We start from the raw sequence: 23,845 nt of genomic DNA, 5'->3' as shown, positions 1-23,845 counted from the left end.
GACTAGGGGAGAAAACCCCTTCAGGGACTAGGGAGAAAACCTGTCACCTTCAGGGACTAGGGGAGAAAACATTTTCAAACAGAAGATGTAGCAGTGCTCATGTATGTATTTTGTTCTCAAACGTTCGCTCAGGTTTGAGTAAAATGACTCCTAGACATTTTTACTCATAGCTTCAAAATGGACTCAAACGTACTCCTATATTCTAGGCATGAAAGGTAATGAAGTTCAAGTCCTGCAGACTGGTGCGTTTACTTAAAAAGGTCAAACAACGTTTGTGTTAAAGACACCTTTAGAAGAGTTCATAGAGATGTGGGAGTAGTAATTTAGCACAGTAGAAAGACAGTAGAAAGACAGCTGAACGACGGCTTACCTCCGGTCCTCTTCACCAGTAGTTCCACAACAGACAGCGCTTCGGTCCTCACAGAGGAGTAACTCTTATTCTCTACAGGAGGAAACATTTTTAAAAATAACATTGTGAATCTTTCTAATAAAAACCCATCTAGGATCGGTTTCCCACACCCAGATTAAATCTAGTCCTGGACTATAAATCATGGCTTACTCAAAAAGAGATTATCTCCACTGAAATACATTTTTACTTCTGGAATAGGATCAGGGAAATCAGTCCCTTCTGAAGATATTTCGCTCCTCAGAAGGTCTTACCTAGTGGGTATGTGAGAGCAGTGTGGAGGTCTTACCTAGTGGGTATGTGAGAGCAGTGTGGAGGTCTTACCTAGTGGGTATGTGAGAGCAGTGGGGAGGTCTTACCTAGTCGGTATGTGAGAGCAGTGGGGAGGTCTTACCTAGTGGGTATGTGAGAGCAGTGTGGCGGTCTTACCTAGTCAGTATGTGAGAGCAGTGTGGAGGTCTTACCTAGTGGGTATGTGAGAGCAGTGTGGATGTCTTACCTAGTGGGTATGTGAGCGCAGTGGGGAGGTCTTACCTAGTGGGTATGTGAGAGCAGTGTGGAGGTCTTACCTAGTGGGTATGTGAGCGCAGTGGGGAGGTCTTACCTAGTGGGTATGTGAGAGCAGTGTGGAGGTCTTACCTAGTGGGTATGTGAGCGCAGTGGGGAGGTCTTACCTAGTCGGTATGTGAGAGCAGTGTGGAGGTCTTACCTAGTGGGAAGGTGAGAGCAGTGTGGAGGTCTTACCTAGTGGGAATGTGAGAGCAGTGTGGAGGTCTTACCTAGTGGGTACGTGAGAGCAGTGTGGAGGTCTTACCTAGTGGGAATGTGAGAGCAGTCTGCTAAATGACTAAAATGTAAATGTGTGGAGGTCTTACCTAGTGGGAATGTGAGAGCAGTGTGGAGGTCTTACCTAGTGTGGTATGTGAGAGCAGTGAGGTCTTACCTGTGAGTAGAGTTTGCTCTTGGTGGGTCTTACCTAGTGGGTATGTGAGAGCAGTGGGGAGGTCTTACCTAGTGGGTATGTGAGAGCAGTGTGGAGGTCTTACCTAGTCGGTATGTGAGAGCAGTGTGGAGGTCTTACCTAGTGGGTACGTAAGAGCAGTGTGGCGGTCTTACCTAGTGGGTACGTGAGAGCAGTGTGGCGGTCTTACCTAGTGGGAATGTGAGAGTGTAAATGTGTGGAGGTCTTACCTAGTGGGAATGTGAGAGCAGTGTGGAGGTCTTACCTAGTGGGTATGTGAGAGCAGTGTGGCGGTCTTACCTAGTCCGTATGTGAGAGCAGTGTGGCGGTCTTACCTAGTGGGTATGTGAGAGCAGTGTGGAGGTCTTACCTAGTGGGTATGTGAGACCAGTGGGGAGGTCTTACCTAGTGGGAACGTGAGAGCAGTGTGGAGGTCTTACCTAGTGGGTATGTGAGAGCAGTGTGGAGGTCTTACCTAGTGGGTATGTGAGAGCAGTGGGGAGGTCTTACTTAGTGGGTATGTGAGAGCAGTGGTGAGGTCTTACCTAGTGGGTATGTGAGAGCAGTGTGGAGGTCTTACCTAGTGGGTATGTGAGAGGGTCTTACCTAGTCATGAGAGCAGTGTGGAGGATCTTACCTAGTGGGTATGTGAGAGCAGTGTGGAGGTCTTACTTAGTGGGTATGTGAGAGCAGTGGTGAGGTCTTACCTAGTGGGTATGTGAGAGCAGTGTGGAGGGTCTTACCTAGTGGTATGTGAGAGCAGTGTGGAGGTCTTACCTAGTGGGATGTGAGAGCAGTGTGGAGGTCTTACCTAGTGGGAATGTGAGAGCAGTGTGGAGGTCTTACCTAGTGGGAAGGTGAGAGCAGTGTGGAGGTCTTACCTAGTGGGAACGTGAGAGCGCTGCATGTCTCTGTGAGGATAAGGGACAGGGCTGTGAAGTTCTGGTTGTCTTTCTCTTTCTCCAACAGTAGCAACCTACACAGGAAGGAACACCAATACTACATCCTTATCAATCATTCAAAAGGAGAACAACATGAACCAGTCAAATGGGAGTCGGAAAGAAAAGAATAGTCATGAAGTAGCTCCACCTTGCCCTCTGATAGGCTAGAGGAAGTAGCTCCACTTTGCCCTCTGATAGGCTAGAGGAAGTAGCTCCACCCTTGCCCTCTGATAGGCTTAGAGGCCGCAGCCTCCACCTTGCCCTCTGATAGGCTAGACATGTGTTTTAAGTCTTTCAGATCTACATAGGTGCACATGGCATAGAGCAAAGCTCTCTAAACCCTCCTGTAGGTTTTCTCAACCCTGTTCCTGGAGAGATACCCTCCTGTAGAGTTAACTCCAACCCTGTTCCTGGGAGATACCCTCCTGTGGGTTTCTCAACCGTTCCTGGAAACCCTCCTGTAGTTAACCAACCCTCTTCCTGGAGAGCTAACCTGTAGGTTTCCGCTCCAGCCCTAGTTGATAGTTATTAGTCAGGTTTGCCTGATTAGGGTTGGAGTTACAACCTACAGGAGGGAACCTCTCCAGGAACAGGGTTGGAGTTAAAACCTGCAGGAGGGTCTCTCTCCAGGAACAGGGTTGGAGTTAAAACCTGCAGGAGGGTCTCTCTCCAGGAACAGGGTTGGAGTTAAAACCTGCAGGAGGGTCTCTCTCCAGGAACAGGGTTGGAGTTAAAACCTGCAGGAGGGTCTCTCTCCAGGAACAGGGTTGGAGTTAAAACCTGCAGGAGGGTCTCTCTCCAGGAACAGGGTTGGAGTTAAAACCTACAGGAGGGTCTCTCTCCAGGAACAGGGTTGGAGTAAAAACCTACAGGAGGGTCTCTCTCCAGGAACAGGGTTGGAGTTAAAACCTGCAGGAGGGTCTCTCTCCAGGAACAGGGTTGGAGTTAAAACCTACAGGAGGGTCTCTCTCCAGGAACAGGGTTGGAGTTAAAACCTACAGGAGGGTCTCTCTCCAGGAACAGGGTTGGAGTTAAAACCTACAGGAGGGTTCTCTCCAGGAACAGGGTTGGAGTTAAAACCTGCAGGAGGGTCTCTCCAGGAACAGGGTTGGAGTTAAAACCTGCAGGAGGGTCTCTCCAGGAACAGGGTTGGAGTTAAAACCTGCAGGAGGGTCTCTCTCCAGGAACAGGGTTGGAGTGAAAACCTGCAGGAGGGTCTCTCTCCAGGAACAGGGTTGGAGTTAAAACCTGCAGGAGGGTCTCTCTCCAGGAACAGGGTTGGAGTTAAAACCTGCAGGAGGGTCTCTCTCCAGGAACAGGGTTGGAGTTAAAACCTACAGGAGGGTCTCTCTCCAGGAACAGGGTTGGAGTTAAAACCTGCAGGAGGGTCTCTCTCCAGGAACAGGGTTGGAGTTAAAACCTGCAGGAGGGTCTCTCCAGGAACAGGGTTGGAGTTAAAACCTACAGGAGGGTATCTCTCCAGGAACAGGGTTGGAGTTAAAACCTGCAGGAGGTCTCTCCAGGAACAGGGTTGGAGTTAAAACCTGCAGGAGGGTCCTCTCCAGGAACAGGGTTGGAGTTAAAACCTGCAGGAGGGTCTCTCCAGGAACAGGGTTGGAGTGAAAACCTGCAGGAGGGTATCTCTCCAGGAACAGGGTTGGAGTAAAAACCTGCAGGAGGGTATCTCTCCAGGAACAGGGTTGGAGTGAAAACCTGCAGGAGGGTATCTCTCCAGGAACAGGGTTGGAGTGAAAACCTACAGGAGGGTATCTCTCCAGGAACAGGGTTGGAGTTACATTTCACGAAGCTCCCGACGAACAGTTATTGTGCTGACGTTGCTTCCAGAGGCAGTTTGGAACTCGGTAGTGAGTGTTGCAACCGAGGACAGACTATTTTTTTACGCGATACGTGCTTTAGCACTCGGCGGTCCCGTTCTGTGAGCTTGTGTGGGCTACCACATCGTGGCTGAGCTGTTGTTGCTCCTAGACGTTTCCACTTCACAATAACAGCCCCTTACAGCTGACCAGGGCAGCTCTAGCAGGGCAGAACATTGATGAACTGACTTGTTGGAAAGTCACTGAGCTCTTCAGTATGGCCATTCTACTGCCAAAGTTCGTCTACGGAGATTGCATGGCTGTGTGCTCGATTTTATACACCTGTCAGCAAATCCACTAATTTGAAGGGGTGTCCACATACTTTTGTATATATATATAAGTGTATGCCTTCATAGACTGTGCGTGTCCTTACCCCTGGAAGTATGCCTTCATAGACAGCAGGACCCCAACCTGGACCCTCCATGTACTGAGCTTCAACCTCTCACACATCAGACAGCACAGGTCCAATTGGAAACGCTCTGGGAACACAGGTGATATAGCATTAAACACATGTACTACAATATCATTCAAATCACTTCTGAAATAATAACCTTAGTTTGGTTTTATTGAAATTAAGACAAAAAAACTAAACAAATCTCACCCTGGGTTTGTGTGTTGTTGGGCCAGTCAGAACCTTACCCTGGGTTTGTGTGTTGTTGGGCCAGTCAGAACCTTACCCTGGGTTTGTGTGTTGTTGGGCCAGTCATAACCTTACCCTGGGTTTGTGTGTTGTTGGGCCAGTCATAACCTTACCCTGGGTCTGTGTATTGTTGGGCCAGTCAGAACCTTACCCCTGGGTTTGTGTGTTGTTGGGCCAGTCAGAACCTCCCTGGGTTTGTGTGTTGTTGGGCCAGTCAGAACCTCACCCTGGATTTGTGTGTTGTTGGGCCAGTCAGAATCTCACCCTGGATTTGTGTGTTGTTGGGCCAGTCAGAACCTTACCCTGGGTTTGTGTGTTGTTGGGCCAGTCAGAATCTCACCCTGGATTTGTGTGTTGTTGGGCCAGTCAGAACCTTACCCTGGGTTTGTGTGTTGTTGGGCCAGTCAGAACCTTACCCTGGGTTTGTGTGTTTTTGGGCCAGTCAGAACCTTACCCTGGGTTTGTGTGTTTTTGGGCCAGTCAGAACCTTACCCTGGGTTTGTGTGTTGTTGGGCCAGTCAGAATCTCACCCTGGATTTGTGTGTTGTTGGGCCAGTCAGAACCTTACCCTGGGTTTGTGTGTTGTTGGGCCAGTCAGAACCTTACCCTGGGTTTGTGTGTTTTTGGGCCAGTCAGAACCTTACCCTGGGTTTGTGTGTTTTTGGGCCAGTCAGAACCTTACCCTGGGTTTGTGTGTTGTTGGGCCAGTCAGAACCTCACCCTGGGTTTGTGTGTTTTCCAGTCAGAACCACCTGGGTTTGTGTGTTGTTGGGCCAGTCAGAACCTTACCCTGGGTCCTGGGTTTGTGTGTTTTTGGGCCAGGTCTTGCCCAGCGTCTGGAAGGCACAGAGTAGAGCTTCAGTCTGCAGCTCCTTCTCCTTCTCATCAGTATCATCATCACTATCACGCCTCAGCCTCCAAGTAGCTGCAGAGTTCTGTCACACACACCATTATATTTTACACATTTGACAAATCAATAGAATACTGATGTTGCAATAAAAGAGAAAGACACACAATCTCTCTCTCTCTGTCTCTCTGTCTCTCTGTCTGTCTGTCTGTGTCTCGCTCTCTGTGTCTCGCTCTCTGTCTCTGTCTCTCTCTGTCTCTCTCTCTCTGTCTCTCTCTCTCTGTCTCTCTCTCTCTGTCTGTTTCTGTCTCTCTGTCTGTCTGTCTGTCTGTCTGTCTGTCTCTGTCTGTCTGTCTCTCTCTCTGTCTCTCTCTCTGTCTCTGTCTCCGTCTTCCGTCCCTGTCTCCCGTGTCTCTGTCTCCCGTGTCTCTGTCTCCCCTGTCCCCCCTCGCTTCCCCGTGTCTCTGTCTCCCCGTGTCTCTGTCTCCCTCTCTGTCTCCCGTGTCCTGTCCCGTGTCTCTGTCTCCCCGTGTCTCTGTCTCCCGTGTCTCTGTCTCCCGTTCGGTCTCGTCTCCCCGTGTCTCTGTCTCCCCGTGCTCTGTCTCCCGTGTCTCTCCGTCTGTCGTCTCCCGTGTCTCTCCGTCTCTCTCCTACCTTCTTAATGAGTGGTATGAGTATGCCGGCCATATCACTGAAGCGGTCTTCCTGTGTGGCCTGCAGGACGTCAGCAGCACAGCCCAGAGCAGCCATCTTGTAGACCAGGTTGTCTTTCCGACACTCCTTCAACACCACATCTATCACCTCTGGTACACTGGGCTGGCCCGGGGCCGACTTCTGGAGCTCACCACTAAAACACATCATCATCCACAACATCATCCTAATCATCATCCTCATCAACATCTTCATCAACATCCTCATCATCCTCCTCAACATCATCCACAACATCATCCTCATCATCCACAACATCATCCTCATCATCCACAACATCATCCTCATCATCCACAACATCATCCTCATCATCCACAACATCATCCTCAACATAATCCTCATCATCCACAACATCATTCTCATCATCCTCCTCATCACAGGGACAAGAGACAGAGACAGGGACTGCTCCTAGTGTTAATGGTGTTTGATGGAGAGGAGAAACCTTACCTGCACTTTGACACCACAGAGCCGATGGCGTTCAACAGCTCCTCCTGTGGACAAACAGAGAACTGGTGTGAAGACATCTGTACACAACACCAGACACACTTTGGTCAAGTTACTAACAATCTGAACACACCCCTTCCACTGACCACTCTACACACACAGGCCACCCTCCCCACCTTTCCAGTCCAGGTGCGTCCGGCCAGCCCCTGCAGCAGAGCAGACAACACCATGCCCAGGTGAGGGACCACCAGAGAACCCGTCTGTTGCTTAGCGATGGACGCCATGGCAGCCGCGCCCTGGGCCTTCATCTTCCACGACTGGGACTGTAAGGCCTTCTGGGTAATGTCGATCAGCTCCGTCATGTAGAGGCGGATGCCCCCGAAGCTTCCTGGAAGAAGACGAGAGGTCAGGGGTCAGAGGTCAGGGGTTGAAAGGTCAAAGTGTTTTGTCTGAGGACAAATGGTGCACCTGGTACGTCTTCCTGCCAGACACACTCTCTCTACAGAGCCTTGGTCCATAGTGACTCTCCCCCTCTCCACTGTGTGTGTGTTACCAGGTGTGTGTGTTTCTCTGACCAGGTGTGTGTTTCTCTGACCAGGTGTGTTTTTCTCTGACCAGGTGTGTTTTTCTCTGACCAGGTGTGTTTTTCTCTGACCAGGTGTGTGTTTCTCTGACCAGGTGTGTTTTTCTCTGACCAGGTGTGTGTTTCTCTGACCAGGTGTGTGTTTCTCTGACCAGGTGTGTGTGTCTCTGACCAGGTGTGTGTTTCTCTGACCAGGTGTGTGTGTTTCTCTGACCAGGTGTGTGTGTTTCTCTGACCAGGTGTGTGTGTTTCTCTGACCAGGTGTGTGTTTCTCTGACCAGGTGTGTGTGTTTCTCTGACCAGGTGTGTGTGTTTCTCTGACCAGGTGTGTGTTTCTCTGACCAGGTGTGTGTGTTTCTCTGACCAGGTGTGTGTTTTCTCTGACCAGGTGTGTGTTTCTCTGACCAGGTGTGTGTGTTTCTCTGACCAGGTGTGTTTTTCTCTGACCAGGTGTGTGTTTCTATGACCAGGTGTGTGTTTCTCTGACCAGGTGTGTGTTTCTCTGACCAGGTGTGTTTTTCTCTGACCAGGTGTGTTTTTCTCTGACCAGGTGTGTGTTTCTCTGACCAGGTGTGTGTTTCTCTGACCAGGTGTGTTTTTCTCTGACCAGGTGTGTGTTTCTCTGACCAGGTGTGTTTCTCTGACCAGGTGTGTGTTTCTCTGACCAGGTGTGTTTTTCTCTGACCAGGTGTGTTTCTCTGACCAGGTGTGTGTTTCTCTGACCAGGTGTGTGTTTCTCTGACCAGGTGTGTTTCTCTGACCAGGTGTGTGTTTTTCTCTCTCCTCTCTCACCTGGTACGTGTTCCTGCCAGACCTCGTTCCACAGCGTGGCGTCATGGCTCTCTCCCTTCTCCTCGTCTGGTCCCGGTGCCTGGTGCATACCCAGGAAGGCTAGGGGCAGAGCTACCACCGCATGCCCCTTCAGGACATCAGGGCTGTAGTGGCTGATAGCGTGGACCGTCAGGGCACACGACGACTTGTACACCGGCTCTGAGAGGGGTTGCGAGAGAGGGAAACTGAGAACCCTAGAGCTATGTCAAGATCAATCATCTATAGGAGTGGTGTCCAACTCACTTCCTGGAGGGCCTGCTGCGTTTTTGTTAAACCTTTCAATTTGAAGACCTTGACAACCAGGTGAGGAGAGTTCCTAACTAATCAACTACAAGGGCGGAGTGAATTCCCACTGACACATGGCCATCCAGGAAGTGAGCTGACACACGGCCATCCAGGAAGTGAGCTGGACACCCCTGATCTAGGGGCAGTGGCTGGTGGTTGTTTTGGGACAGTGAAATAGGAGGAAGCTGAGAGGACAGATCCTGTTGCTGTTCTCTTACCTTCTTTCTCTAGATACCAGGTGTTGAGCTTCAGTAGGAGTTTCTCTACACTGCTGTCCTTCGCTGTCTGAGGAGGCACAGACAAGAAAGTTAGATTGTATTAATACAATAGTTTGGTGAATAAAACCGGTCCTGACTTCCTGTTATACACACCGATGCAGTTTGTTAAATAAAACCATACTACTCACCCTGACTAGATGTCCCAGGGCGAAGGAGAAGGCTTTCTGGACAACACTGCTACGGTCATGGATTCCATTCAGTAGGGCACTCATCAGTTTACCTGACACACACACACACACATTAAATCAGGATTGAACATACATGCATCATGATGGAGACTGTATAGAAGGTCCAGTCCAGGTCTGGGAAAACCGGACCATAGAAGAGAGGTTTTGTCAACTTGTAAACACAAACCCTACTCCATTCTCCTGGCCATTTCCCTTTTGGGTGTTGGCCAAACAGCAGATCTAGGATTGGTATGGTAAAGTCTCCTCCTATATATATCCACCTGAGAGTGTAACATGGTTACCTGAGTAGGGGGTGAGGTCCTGGGGACACTGGACAGTGAGGGACACGATCACACTGGCACAACCACCCTGGAACAGGAATAACAGGTGAGTGATATTGTGACCATAATTCAGATTGTTTGATAGTCACATGTACAGGGTTGCAGGTGTGATTGCAGGGGTACAGTGTAAATCTTACCTTGTTTACATAACTATTTCAGACCCTTTGCTATGAGACTCGAAATTGAGCTCAGGTGCATCCTGTTTCCATTGATCATCCTGGAGATGTTTCTACAACTTTGATTGGAGTCCACCTGCAGTAAATTCAATTGATTGGCCATGATTTGGAAAGGCACACACCTGTCTATATAAAAGGTCCCACAGTTGACAGTGCATGTCGAGGCACAGATCTGGGGAAGGGTACCAAAGAATTTCTGCAGCATTGAAGGTCCCCAAGAACACAGTGGCCTCCATCATTCCTAAATGGAAGAAGTTTGGAACCACCAAGACTCTTTCTAGAGCTGGCCGTCAGGCCAAACTGAGCAATCGGTGGAGAAGGCCCTTGGTCAGGGAGATGACCAAGAACCCGATGGTCACTCTGACAGAGCTCCAGAGTTCCTCTGTGGAGATGGGAGAACATTCCAGAAGGACAACCATCTCTGCAGCACTCCACCAATCAGGCCTTTATGGTAGAATGGCCAGACGGAAGCCACTCCTCAGTAAAAGGCACATGACAGCCTGCTGGGAGTTTGGCAAAAGGCACCTAAAAGAATCTCAGACCATGAGAAACAAGATTCTCTGGTCTGATGAAACCAAGATTGAACTCTTTGGCCTGAATGCCAAGCGTCACGTCTGGAGGAATCCTGGATCATGCTGTGTTTTTCAGCGGCAGGGACTGGGAGACTTGTCAGGATCGAGGGAAAGATGAATGGAGCAAAGTACAGAGAGATCCTTGATGAAAACCTGCTCGAGAGCGGAGGTTCACCTTCCAACAGGACAACGACCCTAAGCACACAGCCAAGACAACGCAGGAGAGGCTTCGGGACAAGTCTCTGAATGTCCTTGAGTGGCCCAGCCAGAGCCCGGACTTGAACCCGATCGAACATCTCTGGAGAGACATGAAAATAGCTGTGCAGCGACGCTCCCCATCCAACCTGACAGAGCTTGAGAGGATCTGCAGAGAAGAATCACTCTTACTGAGTTGCGTCTGTTTTGCGTGATGTATTGTTGTCTCTACCTTCTTGCCCTTTGTGCTGTTGTCTGTGCCCAATAATGTTGGTACCATGTCTTGGGTTGCTGCCATTCTGTTGTTGTTGTTGTTTTAGGTCTCTCTTCATGTAGTGTTGTGGCGTCTCTCTTTATGTAGTGTTGTGGCGTCTCTCTTCATGTAGTGTTGTGGTGTCTCTCTTTATGTAGTGTTGTGGCGTCTCTCTTTATGTAGTGTTGTGGCGTCTCTCTTTATGTAGTGTTGTGGTGTCTCTCTTTATGTAGTGTTGTGGCGTCTCTCTTTATGTAGTGTTGTGGCGTCTCTCTTTATGTAGTGTTGTGGTGTCTCTCTTTATGTAGTGTTGTGGCGTCTCTCTTTATGTAGTGTTGTGTTGTCTCTCTTTATGTAGTGTTGTGTTGTGGCGTCTCTCTTTATGTAGTGTTGTGGTGTCTCTCTTTATGTAGTGTTGTGGTGTCTCTCTTTATGTAGTGTTGTGGCGTCTCTCTCTATGTAGTGTTGTGGCGTCTCTCTTTATGTAGTGTTGTGGTGTCTCTCTTTATGTAGTGTTGTGGTGTCTCTTTATGTAGTGTTGTGGTGTCTCTTTATGTAGTGTTGTGGTGTCTCTCTTCATGTAGTGTTGTGGCGTCTCTCTTTATGTAGTGTTGTGGTGTCTCTCTTCATGTAGTGATGTGGTGTCTCTCTTTATGTAGTGTTGTGGTGTCTCTTTATGTAGTGTTGTGGTGTCTCTCTTCATGTAGTGATGTGGTGTCTCTCTTTATGTAGTGATGTGGTGTCTCTCTTTATGTAGTGTTGTGGTGTCTCTCTTCATGTAGTGTTGTGGCGTCTCTCTTTATGTAGTGTTGTGGTGTCTCTCTTCATGTAGTGATGTGGTGTCTCTCTTTATGTAGTGTTGTGGTGTCTCTTCATGTAGTGATGTGGTGTCTCTCTTCATGTAGTGATGTGGTGTCTCTCTTTATGTAGTGTTGTGGTGTCTCTCTTTATGTAGTGTTGTGGTGTCTCTCTTCATGTAGTGATGTGGTGTCTCTCTTTATGTAGTGTTGTGGTGTCTCTCTTTATGTAGTGTTGTGGTGTCTCTCTTTATGTAGTGTTGTGGTGTCTCTCTTTATGTAGTGTTGTGGCGTCTCTCTTTATGTAGTGTTGTGGTGTCTCTCTTTATGTAGTGTTGTGGTGTCTCTCTTTATGTAGTGTTGTGGTGTCTCTCTTTATGTAGTGTTGTGGCGTCTCTCTTTATGTAGTGTTGTGGTGTCTCTCTTTATGTAGTGTTGTGGTGTCTCTCTTTATGTAGTGTTGTGGTGTCTCTCTTTATGTAGTGTTGTGGTGTCTCTCTTTATGTAGTGTTGTGGTGTCTCTCTTTATGTAGTGTTGTGGTGTCTCTATGTAGTGTTGTGGTGTCTCTCTTCATGTAGTGTTGTGGTGTCTCTAGGGGGGCAGAGTAAACTCTGTAGGGGGTGGAATGACTATAGGGGTAATAATATGCAGTTTATCACCAAGGAACACAGCAGAGGATTTGACTTTCTGACAATGTGTCCTCCTAGTCCTAGGCCGAGACAGGCATGGTGGTGGGAGAGAGGGGAGGAGTGTGTTACCTTGGTGCCCAGGCCCACTCCGCTCTTCAGTAAGTCACAGAGTCTGGGGACCAGCTCCCCCAGAACAGACACGTCCAGGTGCTGCAGACACATGTTGATGGTCTCCATCATGGGGGAGGACTTGGCAGCACTGAGTCTGGCTGCATCCATGGCACTCTGGAGAGAGAGAGAGAGGTAACATCAATGACTGCTGATAATCACACCTCTGGAGAGACAGTAGTTACATTACCCCATCAGAGACAGTAGTTACATTACCCCATCAGAGACAGTAGTTACATTACCCCATCAGAGACAGTAGTTACATTACCCCCTTTCAGAGACAGTAGCTACATTAACCCATCAGAGATAACTAAACTAGATAACTAGATAACCACATAACCAAATACCCACATAACTACATAACCAAATACCCACATAACTACATAAACGCTAACCAACTACCCACATAACTATACGGAACAAAACTAAACACAACATGTAACAATTTCAAAGATTTTACTGAGTTACAGTTCATATGAGGAAATCAGTCAATTCAAATAAATAAATTAGGCCCTAATCTATGGATTTCACCACGACAGGGAATACAGATATGTATCGGTTGGTCACAGATACTTAAAAAGAAATGGGCCTCAGGATCTCGTCACGGTATTTTTGTGCATTCAAATTGCCATTTAAAATGTGATTGTGTTCGTTGTCCGTAATTTTTAGCCTGCCCATACCATAACCCCACCGTCACCATGGGGCACTCTGTTCACAATGTTGACATCAGCAAACCCATCGCCCACACAATGCCATACACGTGGTCTGCGGTTGTGAGGCTGGTTGGACGTACTGCCAAATTCTCTAAAATGATGGAGGCGGCTTATGGTAGAGAAATTAACATTAAATTATCCGGCAACAGCTCTGGTTGACATTCCTGCAGTCATCATGCCAATTGCACACTCCCTCAAAACTTGAGACATCTATGGCATTGTGTAGTGTGACAAAACTGCACATTTTAGTGGCCTTTTATTGTCCCCAGCACAAGGTGCACCTGTGTAATGATCATGCGGTTTACCACATAACCGCATTACCACATAACTATACAACCGCATAACCAGACCTTCTCTTGTGTTTATGTATGTGTGTGTTTCTTTCTTTCTTTGAGTTTGTGTGTGTTTACCTTCTCCTGCTCTGTGGCTGAGGTAGTTTAGTACCTACCTGTATGTGTGTGTATACAGTGAGGGGAAAAAAGTATTTGATCCCCTGCTGATTTTGTACGCTTTGCCCACTGACAAAGAAATGATCAGTCTATAATTTTAATGGTAGGTTTATTTGAACAGTGAGAGACAGAATAACAACAACAAAAATCCAGAAAAACACATGTCAAAAATGTTATAAATTGATTTTGCGTTTTAATGAGTGAAATAAGTATTTGACCCCTCAAAATCAGAAAGATTTCTGTCTCCCAGGTGTCTTTTTATACAGGTAACGAGCTGAGATTAGGAGCACACTCTTAAAGGGAGTGCTCCTAATCTCAGTTTGTTACCTGTATAAAAGACACCTGTCCACAGAAGCAATCAATCAATCAGATTCCAAACTCTCCACCATGGCCAAGACCAAAGAGCTCTCCAAGGATGTCAGGGACAAGATTGTAGACCCTACACAAGGCTGGAATGGGCTACAAGGCCATCGCCAAGCAGCTTGGTGAGAAGGTGACAACAGTTGGTCGATTATTCACAAATGGAAGAAACACAAAAGAACTGTCAATCTCCCTCGGCCTGGGGCTCCATGCAAGATCTCACCTCGTGGAGTTGCAATGATCATGTCTTTGTCAGTGGGCAAACGTACAAAATCAGCAGGGGATCAAATACTTTTTTCCCTCACTGTAGGTGTGTTCTCTCTGTGTGTATGTCACCTTCTCCTGCTCTGTGGCTCGGAGGCTGAGGTAGTTGAGGACCTGTGGCTCCAGGACACTGAGGGCCTCTAGGAGGGCTGGGATCAGACGAGGGGCGTGGGGCTTCAACCTATTACCAGCTGTCTTGGACACCTTAACCAGGGTCTGGATACTGGAGGGAGGACCATCTTGTTAACTGCTTTGGCCAACAATGTCTCTACAAGTTTTACATGTCATTTATAGAGAGAGAGAACTGAGAGGAAGAACAGAGAGAGAACAGAGAACAGAGAGAGAGAACAGAGAGAGAGAGAATAGAGAGAGAGAGAGAAGAGGGAGCAGAGAGAGAGAGAACAGAGAGAACAGAGAGAGAGAGAGAACAGAGAGAGCAGAGAGAGAGAGAACAGAGAGAACAGAGAGAGAGAGAGAACAGAGAGAGCAGAGAGAGAGAGAACAGAGAGAACAGAGAGAGAGAGAGAACAGAGAGAGCAGAGAGAGAGAACAGAGAGAGCAGAGAGAGAACAGAGAGAGAGAACAGAGAGAACAGAGAGAGCAGAGAGAGAGCAGAGAGATAACAGAGAGAGAGATAACAGAGAGAGAGAGAACAGAGAGAGAGAACAGAGAGAACAGAGAGAGAGAGCAGAGAGATAACAGAGAGAGAGATAATAGAGAGAGAGATAACAGAGAGAGAGAGAACAGAGAGAGAGAACAGAGAGAGAGAGAGAACAGAGAGAGAACCGAGAGAGAGAACAGAGAGAGATCATATATGGAGGCCAACGAACACACAGAAAAAAGGAGACGGGGACAAACACATGGAGGCGTACCTGAGAGAGCGGACCTCAGGTACGTTGCTGACGATTCCTTTATCCAGGAGGGTTGGTAACAGAACAGCTACAGTCCTCTGGGCTGCTAAACCTGACGACTCACACATCCTAGTACACACCTGGAGAGAGGGGGACAGGGTTTAACGTAACACATCCTAGTACACACCTGGAGAGAGGGGGACAGGGTTTAACGTAACACATCCTAGTACACACCTGGAGAGAGGGGGACAGGGTTTAACGTAACACATCCTAGTACACACCTGGAGAGAGGGGGACAGGGTTTAACGAACACATCCTAATACACACCTGGAGAGAGGGGGACAGGGTTTAACGTAACACATCCTAGTACACACCTGGAGAGAGGGGGACAGGGTTTAACGTAACACATCCTAGTACACACCTGGAGAGAGGGGGACAGGGTTTAACGTAACACATCCTAGTACACACCTGGAGAGAGAGGGACAGGGTTTAATGTAACACATCCTAGTACACACCTGGAGAGAGGGGGGACAGGGTTTAACGTAACACATCCTAGTACACACCTGGAGAGAGGGGGACAGGGTTTAACGTAACACATCCTAGTACACACCTAGAGAGAGCGGGACAGGGTTTAACGTAACACATCCTAGTACACACCTGGAGAGAGGGGGACAGGGTTTAACGTAACACATCCTAGTACGCACCTGGAGAGAGAGGGACAGGGTTTAATGTCAACACATCCTAGTACACACCTGGAGAGAGGGGGGACAGGGTTTAACGTAACACATCCTAGTACACACCTGGAGAGAGGGGGACAGGGTTTAACGTGAACACATCCTAGTACACACCTGGAGAGAGAGGGACAGGGTTTAACGTAACACATCCTAGTACACACCTGGAGAGAGGGGGACAGGGTTTAACGTAACACATCCTAGTACACACCTGGAGAGAGCGGGACAGGGTTTAATGTAACACATCCTAGTACACACCTAGAGAGAGAGAGGGACAGGGTTTAACGTAACACATCCTAGTACACACCTGGAGAGAGGGGGACAGGGTTTAACGTAACACACAGTAAAGTGTCCTTACCTTACTCAGTGTTTTCAGGGTTATATCGGCAGCCTTCCGGACAGACTCCTGTTAGACAGACAGATAGACAGACATTACACAGGTTAGCACAATAACCACACAGACACAAAACACTAACGCCCAGCTAGAATAATACATGTGACATCACACAGTTCCTAGGCCAGGGATAGGCTGTTTGGGGGTGTGTGTTCACCTTGATGTCGTCCAGCACCCTGAACAGCGTTTCCCAGATCTCCTCCAGGTGGTCAATGAGATCATCGGCGATGCGGCCTCGGGATGAGGTCGTTGAGAGCGAGGCAGGCGGACTCCCTGGCCCTCCAGATGTTACTGGTCAGGTTAGATATCACATCCTGGAGGATCTCCTTCAGATACTTATCCACCTGGGGAGGGAGGGAGGAGAGAGGGAGGGAGGAGAGAGGGAGGGAGGAGAGCGAGAGGAAGGGGAGAGGGAGGGAGGAGAGAGGGAGGGAGGAGAGAGGGAGGGAGGAGAGCGAGAGGAAGGGGAGAGGGAGGGAGGAGAGAGGGAGGGAGGAGAGAGGAGACAGAGAGGGAGGAGAGAGGAGACCGAGAGGGAGGGAGGAGAGCGAGAGGAGGGAGGAGAGCGAGAGGGAGGGAGGAGAGCGAGAGGAGGGAGGAGAGCGAGAGGGAGGAGAGCGAGAGGGAGGAAGGAGAGAGGGAGGGAGGAGAGCGAGAGGGAGGAAGGAGAGAGGGAGGGAGGAGAGCGAGAGGGAGGAGAGCGAGAGGGAGGAGAGCGAGAGGGAGGAGAGAGGAAGGGGAGCGAGAGGGAGGAGAGCGAGAGGGAGGAGAGAGGAAGGGAGCAGAGGGAGGAAGGGGAGGAGGGAGGAGAGGGAGGGAGGGAGGAGGCGAGAGGGAGGGAGGAGAGCGAGAGGGAGGGAGGAGAGAGGGAGGGAGGAGAGCGAGAGGGAGGGAGGAGAGCGAGAGGGAGGAGAGAGAGGGAGGGAGGAGAGCGAGAGGGAGGGAGGAGAGAGGGAGGGAGGAGAGAGGGAGGAGGAGAGCGAGGGACGAGAGCGAGAGGGAGGGAGGAGAGCGAGAGGGAGGAGAGAGGGAGGGAGGAGAGCGAGAGCGAGGGAGGAGAGCGAGAGGGAGGAGAGAGGAAGGGGAGCGAGAGGGAGGAGAGAGGAAGGGGAGCGAGAGGGAGGAGAGAGGAAGGGGAGAGGGAGGGAGGAGAGAGGGAGGGAGGAGAGAGGAGAGAGGGTGAGGGAGGGAGGAGAGCGAGAGGGAGGAGGAGAGCGAGAGGGAGGGAGGAGAGAGGGAGGAGAGTAGAGGGAGGAGGAGAGAGGAGGGAGGAGAGCGAGGAGGAGAGCGAGAGGGAGGGAGGAGAGCGAGAGGGAGGGAGGAGAGGGAGGAGAGCGAGAGGGAGGGAGGAGAGAGGGAGGGAGGAGAGCGAGGAGAGAGCGAGAGGGAGGGAGGAAGCGAGAGGAGGGAGGAGAGCGAGAGGAGGGAGGAGAGCGAGAGGGAGGAGGAGAGCGAGAGGGAGGAGGAGAGAGAGAGGAGGAGAGAGGAGGGAGGAGCGAGAGGGAGGAGAGAGGAGGGAGGAGAGCGAGGAGGGAGGGAGAGAGCAGAGGGAGGAGGAGACCCGAGGGAGGGAGGAGAGAGGGAGGGTGAGTATGCGAGTGCATGAGTGTGTATGTCTGTAACGTGGTTGTGTGTGTGTGTCTGTCCGTCGCCTGTGAGTGTGTGTCCATCTCTGCTGTGTGTGTGAACGTCACGTGGTAACGTGTGGACGTGTTTAACTATTCTTGTGGGGACCAGAAGTCCAGTAGGAGGGACCAGAAGTCCCCACAAGAATAGTAAAATAACTCATATTTGACCAACTGGGGACATTTTGTTAGTGTTAGGGTTAGAATTACATTAAGGGTTAGGAGCTAGGCGTTTTAGGGTTAGGAGCTAGGGTTAAGGTTAGGTTTTTGGGTTAAGGTTAAGGTAAGAGTAGGGGTTAGGGAAAATAGGATTTTGAATGGGACTGAACTGTGTGTCCCCACAAGGTTAGCTGTACAAGACCGTGTGTCTGTACTGTGTGTCCCCCCAAGGTTAGCTGTACTAGACCGTGTCTGTACTGTGTGTGTGCGTACCATGTTCTTGTCAGTGACCAGTGCGTCCCAGATGGAGGTCATGGCCGTCCTGATGCCCAGGTTGGGGTCAAACTGGTAGCGGTATAGGCGTGGTACCAGCTGGGGCAGGTAGGGAAGCGAGCTGCTCACCTGCCTTCGCGCTATGATGTTGAACCCAAACGCTGCTCCTGTTAGAGAGGAGAGGAGGGGAGAGGAGGGGAGAGAGATAGGAGGGAAGGAGGGAGAGAGGAGGGGAGGGGAGGAAGGGAGAGAGAGAGGAGGGAGGAAGGGAGAGAGAGAGGAGGTGAGGAAGGGAGAGAGAGGGAGGGGAGGAGGGAGAGAGAGGAGGAGAGAGAGGGGAGGAAGGGAGAGAGGGAGGGAGGAGGGAGCGAGGGGAGGAAGGGAGAGAGAGAGGAGGGGAGGAGGGAGAGAGAGAGAGAGGAGGGGAGGAGGGAGAGAGAGAGGGAGGGGAGGAGGGAGAGAGGGGGCAGGGAGGGAGGAGGGAGAGAGGGGGCAGGGAGGGGAGGAGGGAGAGAGGGGGCAGGGAGGGAGGAGGGAGAGAGGGGCAGGAGGGGGAGGAGGAGAGAGGGGGCAGGGAGGGGAGGAGGGAGAGAGGGGGCAGGGAGGGAGGAGGAGAGAGGGGGCAGGGAGGGGAGGAGGGAGAGAGGGGGCAGGAAGGAGGAGGAGAGAGGGGGCAGGGAGGGGAGGAGGGAGAGAGGGGGCAGGGAGGGGAGGAGGGAGAGAGGGGGCAGGGAGGGGAGGAGGGAGAGAGGGGGCAGGGAGGAGAGGGAGGAGAGGGGGCAGGGAGGGGAGGAGGGAGAGAGGGGGCAGGGAGGGGAGGAGGGAGAGAGGGGGCAGGGAGGGAGGAGGGAGAGAGGGGGCAGGGAGGGGAGGAGGGAGAGAGGGGCAGGGAGGGAGGAGGGAGAGAGGGGGCAGGGAGGGAGAGGAGGGAGAGAGGGGCAGGGAGGGGAGGAGGGAGAGAGGGGGCAGGGAGGGGAGGAGGGAGAGAGGGGGCAGGGAGGGGAGGAGGGAGAGAGGGGGCAGGGAGGGAGGAGGGAGAGAGGGGGCAGGGAGGGGAGGAGGAGAGAGGGGGCAGGGAGGGAGGAGGGAGAGAGGGGGCAGGGAGGGAGGAGGGAGAGAGGGGGCAGGGAGGGGAGGAGGGAGAGAGGGGCAGGGAGGGGAGGAGGGAGAGAGGGGGCAGGGAGGGGAGGAGGGAGAGAGGGGGCAGGGAGGGGAGGAGGGAGAGAGGGGGCAGGAGGGAGGAGGGAGAGAGGGGGCAGGGAGGGAGGAGGGAGAGAGGGGGCAGGGAGGGGAGGAGGGAGAGAGGGGGCAGGGAGGGGAGGAGGGAGAGAGGGGGCAGGGAGGGGAGGAGGGAGAGAGGGGGCAGGGAGGGAGGAGGGAGAGAGGGATCACCACTAGTGACAAAAATACTGAGTGAGTTTGAAAAGTGAAAACGGGTCAAATCAAGTCTCCAAATGTGAAGTTATCTAGCGTCAAACATACTTCTTCACAACGCATCTTCATGTTGTGATAAAAGGAAGAACAGAACAAGGCATTGTGCCGCTTTATTAGGATTTGTTCAAAAGACAAAAGGTGGAAATGAATGTCTTTTCTAATACATGACCTAGTTTTTCTTAACCTATCAATTCATATTTATTACATGAGCTCATTTTCACTTCCTGGTTGTACCTTGCGGGAGTTCCACATGGCATGGTGATTGGCTAGGTTCATGAACTTGTAGACCAGATCTGGTTGGTTGAGGTCACTGGCCAATGAGCACAGCTCCTTGTAGGTGGAGAGTCCGTGTCCGTCGGGGGCTTTACCCAGAGCCTCCCCCTGGAACACCTCAGTGTCCTCAGACACCGCATGCTTCACCCTGAGCAGGTAAACAAACATTACAAATACTACTTTTTTAGTATGGTCTGACAAAGGTCATTACTGACCTAAAGCGTAGCAAATTAAAATCAATCTGGTTAAAGTGTGAAGAGACTCCTTTCACTAGTATTATGTTGTTCTGTTCTAACCCTAATGGACCTGTGTGTGGAGTAGTCCACCACATGATCTCAGGATTACAAACAAACAGAACAGGGGCATTTCTCTTATGTTGATTTGGTCTCTTCCACACTCTCCCTCCCTCCCTCCCTCCCTCCCTCCCCCTCCCTCCCTCCCTCTCCCTCCATCCTTCTCTCCCTCCCCCTCCATCCCTCCCTCCCTCCCTCCCTCCCCCTCCATCCTTCTCTCTCTCCCCCTCCATCCTTCTCTCTCTCCCCCTCCATCTCCCTCCATCCTTCTCCCTCTCCCCCTCCATCCTTCTCCCTCTCCCCCTCCATCCTTCTCCCTCTCCCCCTCCATCCTTCTCCCTCTCCCCCTCCATCCTTCTCCCTCTCCCCCTCCATCCTTCTCCCTCTCCCCTCCATCCTTCTCTCTCTCCCCCTCCATCTCTCTCTCACCTCTTGCCAGTCATCAGTGTTTCGACCAGTGTAGACACCAGTTCTTGCTGGTCTCCCTCTCCTCCCATCTCATAGACTAGACCAAGACCTTTAGACGCCACGTCCTGACTCAACTCTGGAAGAGGAATAGAGAGAGAGAGAAGAGGGGGATCAGGGGAGGAGAGAGAGAGAGAAGAGGGGGATCAGGGGAGGAGAGAGAGAGAGAAGAGGGGGATCAGGGGAGGAGAGAGAGAGAAGAGGGGGATCAGGGGAATAGAGAGAGAGAGAGAAGAGGGGGATCAGGGGAATAGAGAGAGAGAGAGAAGAGGGGGATCAGGGGAATAGAGAGAGAGAGAGAAGAGGGGGATCAGGGAGGAGAGAGAGAGAAGAGGGGGATCAGGGGAATAGAGAGAGAGAGAAGAGGGGATCAGGGAGGAGAGAGAGAGAGAGAGAAGAGGGGATCAGGGGAGGAGAGAGAGAGAGAGAAGGGGGATCAGGGAGGAGAGAGAGAGAAGAGGGGGATCAGGGAGGAGAGAGAGAGAAGAGGGGGATCAGGGGAGGAGAGAGAGAGAAGAGGGGGATCAGGGGAGGAGAGAGAGAGAAGAGGGGGATCAGGGGAGGAGAGAGAGTAGAGAGGTAGAAAGGAAAAGGACAATACATTTTTTATTTTTTTACCTTTATTTAACTAGGCAAGTCAGTTAAGGACAAATTCTTATTTCCAATGACGGCCTACACCGGCCAAACCCGGACGACGCTGGGCCAACTGTGCGCCGCCCTTTGGCATCGGTCTAGAGTGGGTGGATATATGGATCAGTATTTAGATGGATGAATGGATGTACTGCGTTTACCCTCAGACAGAATGTTCTTCTTCACACAATCAGACATCAGTCATATGATCTACTGTGTTACCCCATTCTTCACACAATCAGACATCAGTCATATGATCTACTGTGTTACCCCATTGAGCTTATTATAGTTGTCTACACTGAGTTATCACGGAGTTATCATAGAGTTATCACGGAGTTATCACGGAGTTATCACGGAGTTATCACGGAGTTATCATGGAGTTATCATGGAGTTATCACGGAGTTATCACGGAGTTATCACGGAGTTATCGCCTCACCATCAGGGTCTGACAGGATGGAGATGAAGGCCGTCTGGATCTCCTTCAGGTGAGACTGGAACACCAGACAAAAGGAACACACAAGTGAAATACAGTCAGTAACTCACAAGGACTTCCCCATCACGTTCCTCTGTTATCTATCAATCCAGTCTGACCCCTAACCCCAGCCCTAACCCCTGACCTCTAACCTGTCATACTGTACCTACCCTGATCTCTTTGTGCTGGTGTAGCTTCCTGACCCCCAGCCCTAACCCCTAACCCTTGACCTCTAACCCCCAGTGTCCGTACCCTGATCTCTTTGTGCTGGTGTAGTTTCCTGACCCCCAGCCCTAACCCCTAACCCTTGACCTCTAACCCCCAGTGTCCGTACCCTGATCTCTTTGTGCTGGTGTAGCTTCTTGACCAGGGAGAGTAGCCATATGCAGGCAGCCTGTCTGACGTGGGGGTTCTGACTTGGGATGTACTTAGCCAGGATGGAGTTTAGCACCCACGGAACCACGTCATTACTCTTCACATCTGACAGGGAGACAAGAGGATTGGACAGTTACTAAATAAAACAACCAATAGAACGCAAAACAACAACCAGATCAGCCAGAGCTGTGTTTCACACAAAAGGAAGGATTTAGCCAGTGTGTGTGTGAGTGTCTGTGTGTGTGTGTGTGTGTGTGTCTATGTGTGTGTGTGTGTGTCTATATGTGTGAGTGTGTGTGTGTGTGTGTCTATGTGTGTGTGTGTGTGTGTGTGTGTGTGTGTGTGTGTGTCTGTGTGTGTCTATGTGTGTGTGTGTGTGTATGTGTGTGTGTGTATGTGTGTGTGTGTCTATGTGTGTGTGTGTGTGTGTCTATGTGTGTGTGTGTGTCTATGTGTGTGTGTGTCTGTGTGTGTGTCTGTGTGTGTGTGTGTGTGTGTGAGTGTCTGTGTGTGTGTGTGTGTCTATGTGTGTGTGTGTGTCTATGTGTGTGAGTGTGTGTGTGTGTGTCTATGTGTGTGTGTGTGTGTGTGTGTGTGTGTCTGTGTGTGTCTATGTGTGTGTGTGTGTGTGTGTGATGTGTGTGTGTGTGTGTGTGTGTGTCTATGTGTGTGTGTGTGTGTGTGTGTGTGTGTGTGTGTCTATGTGTGTGTGTGTGTGTGTGTGTGTGTGTGTGTGTGTGTGTGTGTGTAATCTTACTGTCTGGGGGACTGTATTGTTCCTCAGTAAAGGTCCACGGGTCCCTGGCAGCTCCAGAACTAGTCCCTATAGCAGCACTGGTGATGGCCTCACCCACTGTAAATTGTAGCTCTACCTGTTTAGCCTGGGAGGGGGAGAGAGAGAGAGAGAGAGAGAGAGAGAAGGGGGGAGAGAGAGAGAGAGAGAAGGGGGAGAGAAGGGGGGAGAGAGAGAGAGAGAGAGAAGGGGGAAGAGAGAGAGAGAAGGGGAGAGAGAGAGAGAGAGAAGGGGGAGAGAGAGAGAGAGAGAGAGAGAGAGAGAGAGAGAGAGAGAGAGAGAGAGAGAGAGAGAAGGGGAGAGAGAGAAGGGGGAAGAGAGAAGGGGGAGAGAGAGAGAGAGAAGGGGGGAGAGAGAGAGAAGGGGGAGAGAGAGAGAGAGAGAAGGGGAGAGAGAGCGAGAGAAGGGGGGAGAGAGAGCGAGAGAGAGAGAGGGGAGAGAGAGCGAGAGAGAGAAGGGGGAGAGAGGGGAGAGAGCGAGAGAGAGGGAGAGGGGGAGAGAGAGCGAGAGAGAGGGAAGAGGGGGAGAGAGAGCGAGAGAGAGGAGAGGGGGGAGAGAGAGCGAGAGAGAGGAGAGGGGGAGAGAGAGCGAGAGGGGGAGAGAGAGAGAGAGAAGGGGAGAGAGAGGAAGGGAGGAGAGAGAGAGGAGGGGAGAGAGAGAGAGAAGGGAGAGAGAGAGAGAGAGAGAAGGAGAGAGAGAGAGAGAGAGAGAGAGAGAGAGAGAGAGAGAGAGAGAGAGAGAGAGAGAGAGAGAGAGAAGGGGAGAGAGAGAGAGAGAGAGAAGGGGAGAGAGAGAGAGAGAGAGAGAAGGGGGGAGAGAGAGAGGAAGGGGGAGGAAACCGAGATGAGGTGACAAGAGGGAAGAGGCAAGGGTTAACCTCTCAGGTCAACCTCGTCTCAGTTCTTTCTGCATGATAAACAATGTCTTATGAAGCTTCACAAAAAGGTCCTATGAAGCTTAATGTAGGTCTTATGAAGCTTTACGAATGCATTAATGAAGCTTCATGAAGGTCTTAAAAGCTCCATTAAATGAGAGCCAGTCCCCTACCTCCACAGAGTCCATGAGCCCCTGCAGCAGCTTCTTCTGGTGGGCAAAGTCTCCGTCCCCCACTGGTAGATAGCCCAGAGTCTGGATGGCTCTCTCCTTCATCTGGACAGACAGAGACCACATGAATACATCTAACAGACTATTAAC

The 23,845-nt window shown here is 50.9% G+C and overlaps 1 protein-coding gene across 1 annotated transcript; it reads right to left on the bottom strand.

The window, feature by feature from the left end:
* Nucleotides 1-63: 63 nt before the first annotated feature.
* LOC123490746 (proteasome adapter and scaffold protein ECM29-like) lies at nt 64-23,800 on the bottom strand (the record flags this gene model as incomplete). The annotated part of the gene is given in 24 exon segments (XM_045220617.1): nt 64-442; nt 2,249-2,343; nt 4,556-4,661; nt 5,607-5,757; nt 6,324-6,516; nt 6,825-6,868; nt 6,998-7,209; nt 8,197-8,394; nt 8,739-8,805; nt 8,927-9,018; nt 9,268-9,334; nt 12,059-12,214; nt 13,956-14,106; nt 14,756-14,874; nt 15,824-15,871; nt 16,017-16,097; nt 16,099-16,203; nt 17,917-18,080; nt 19,572-19,771; nt 20,346-20,460; nt 21,448-21,502; nt 21,818-21,963; nt 22,616-22,739; nt 23,699-23,800. Coding segments are annotated over 24 exon segments (2,910 nt in total), but the record flags the coding sequence as incomplete, so codon positions are not given.
* Nucleotides 23,801-23,845: the final 45 nt, after the last annotated feature.

The sequence above is a fragment of the Coregonus clupeaformis genome, unplaced genomic scaffold (genome assembly GCF_020615455.1).
Source record: "Coregonus clupeaformis isolate EN_2021a unplaced genomic scaffold, ASM2061545v1 scaf4591, whole genome shotgun sequence".
Taxonomy (NCBI): Eukaryota; Metazoa; Chordata; class Actinopteri; order Salmoniformes; family Salmonidae; genus Coregonus; species Coregonus clupeaformis.
This window is presented reverse-complemented; position numbering and strand designations above follow the sequence as displayed.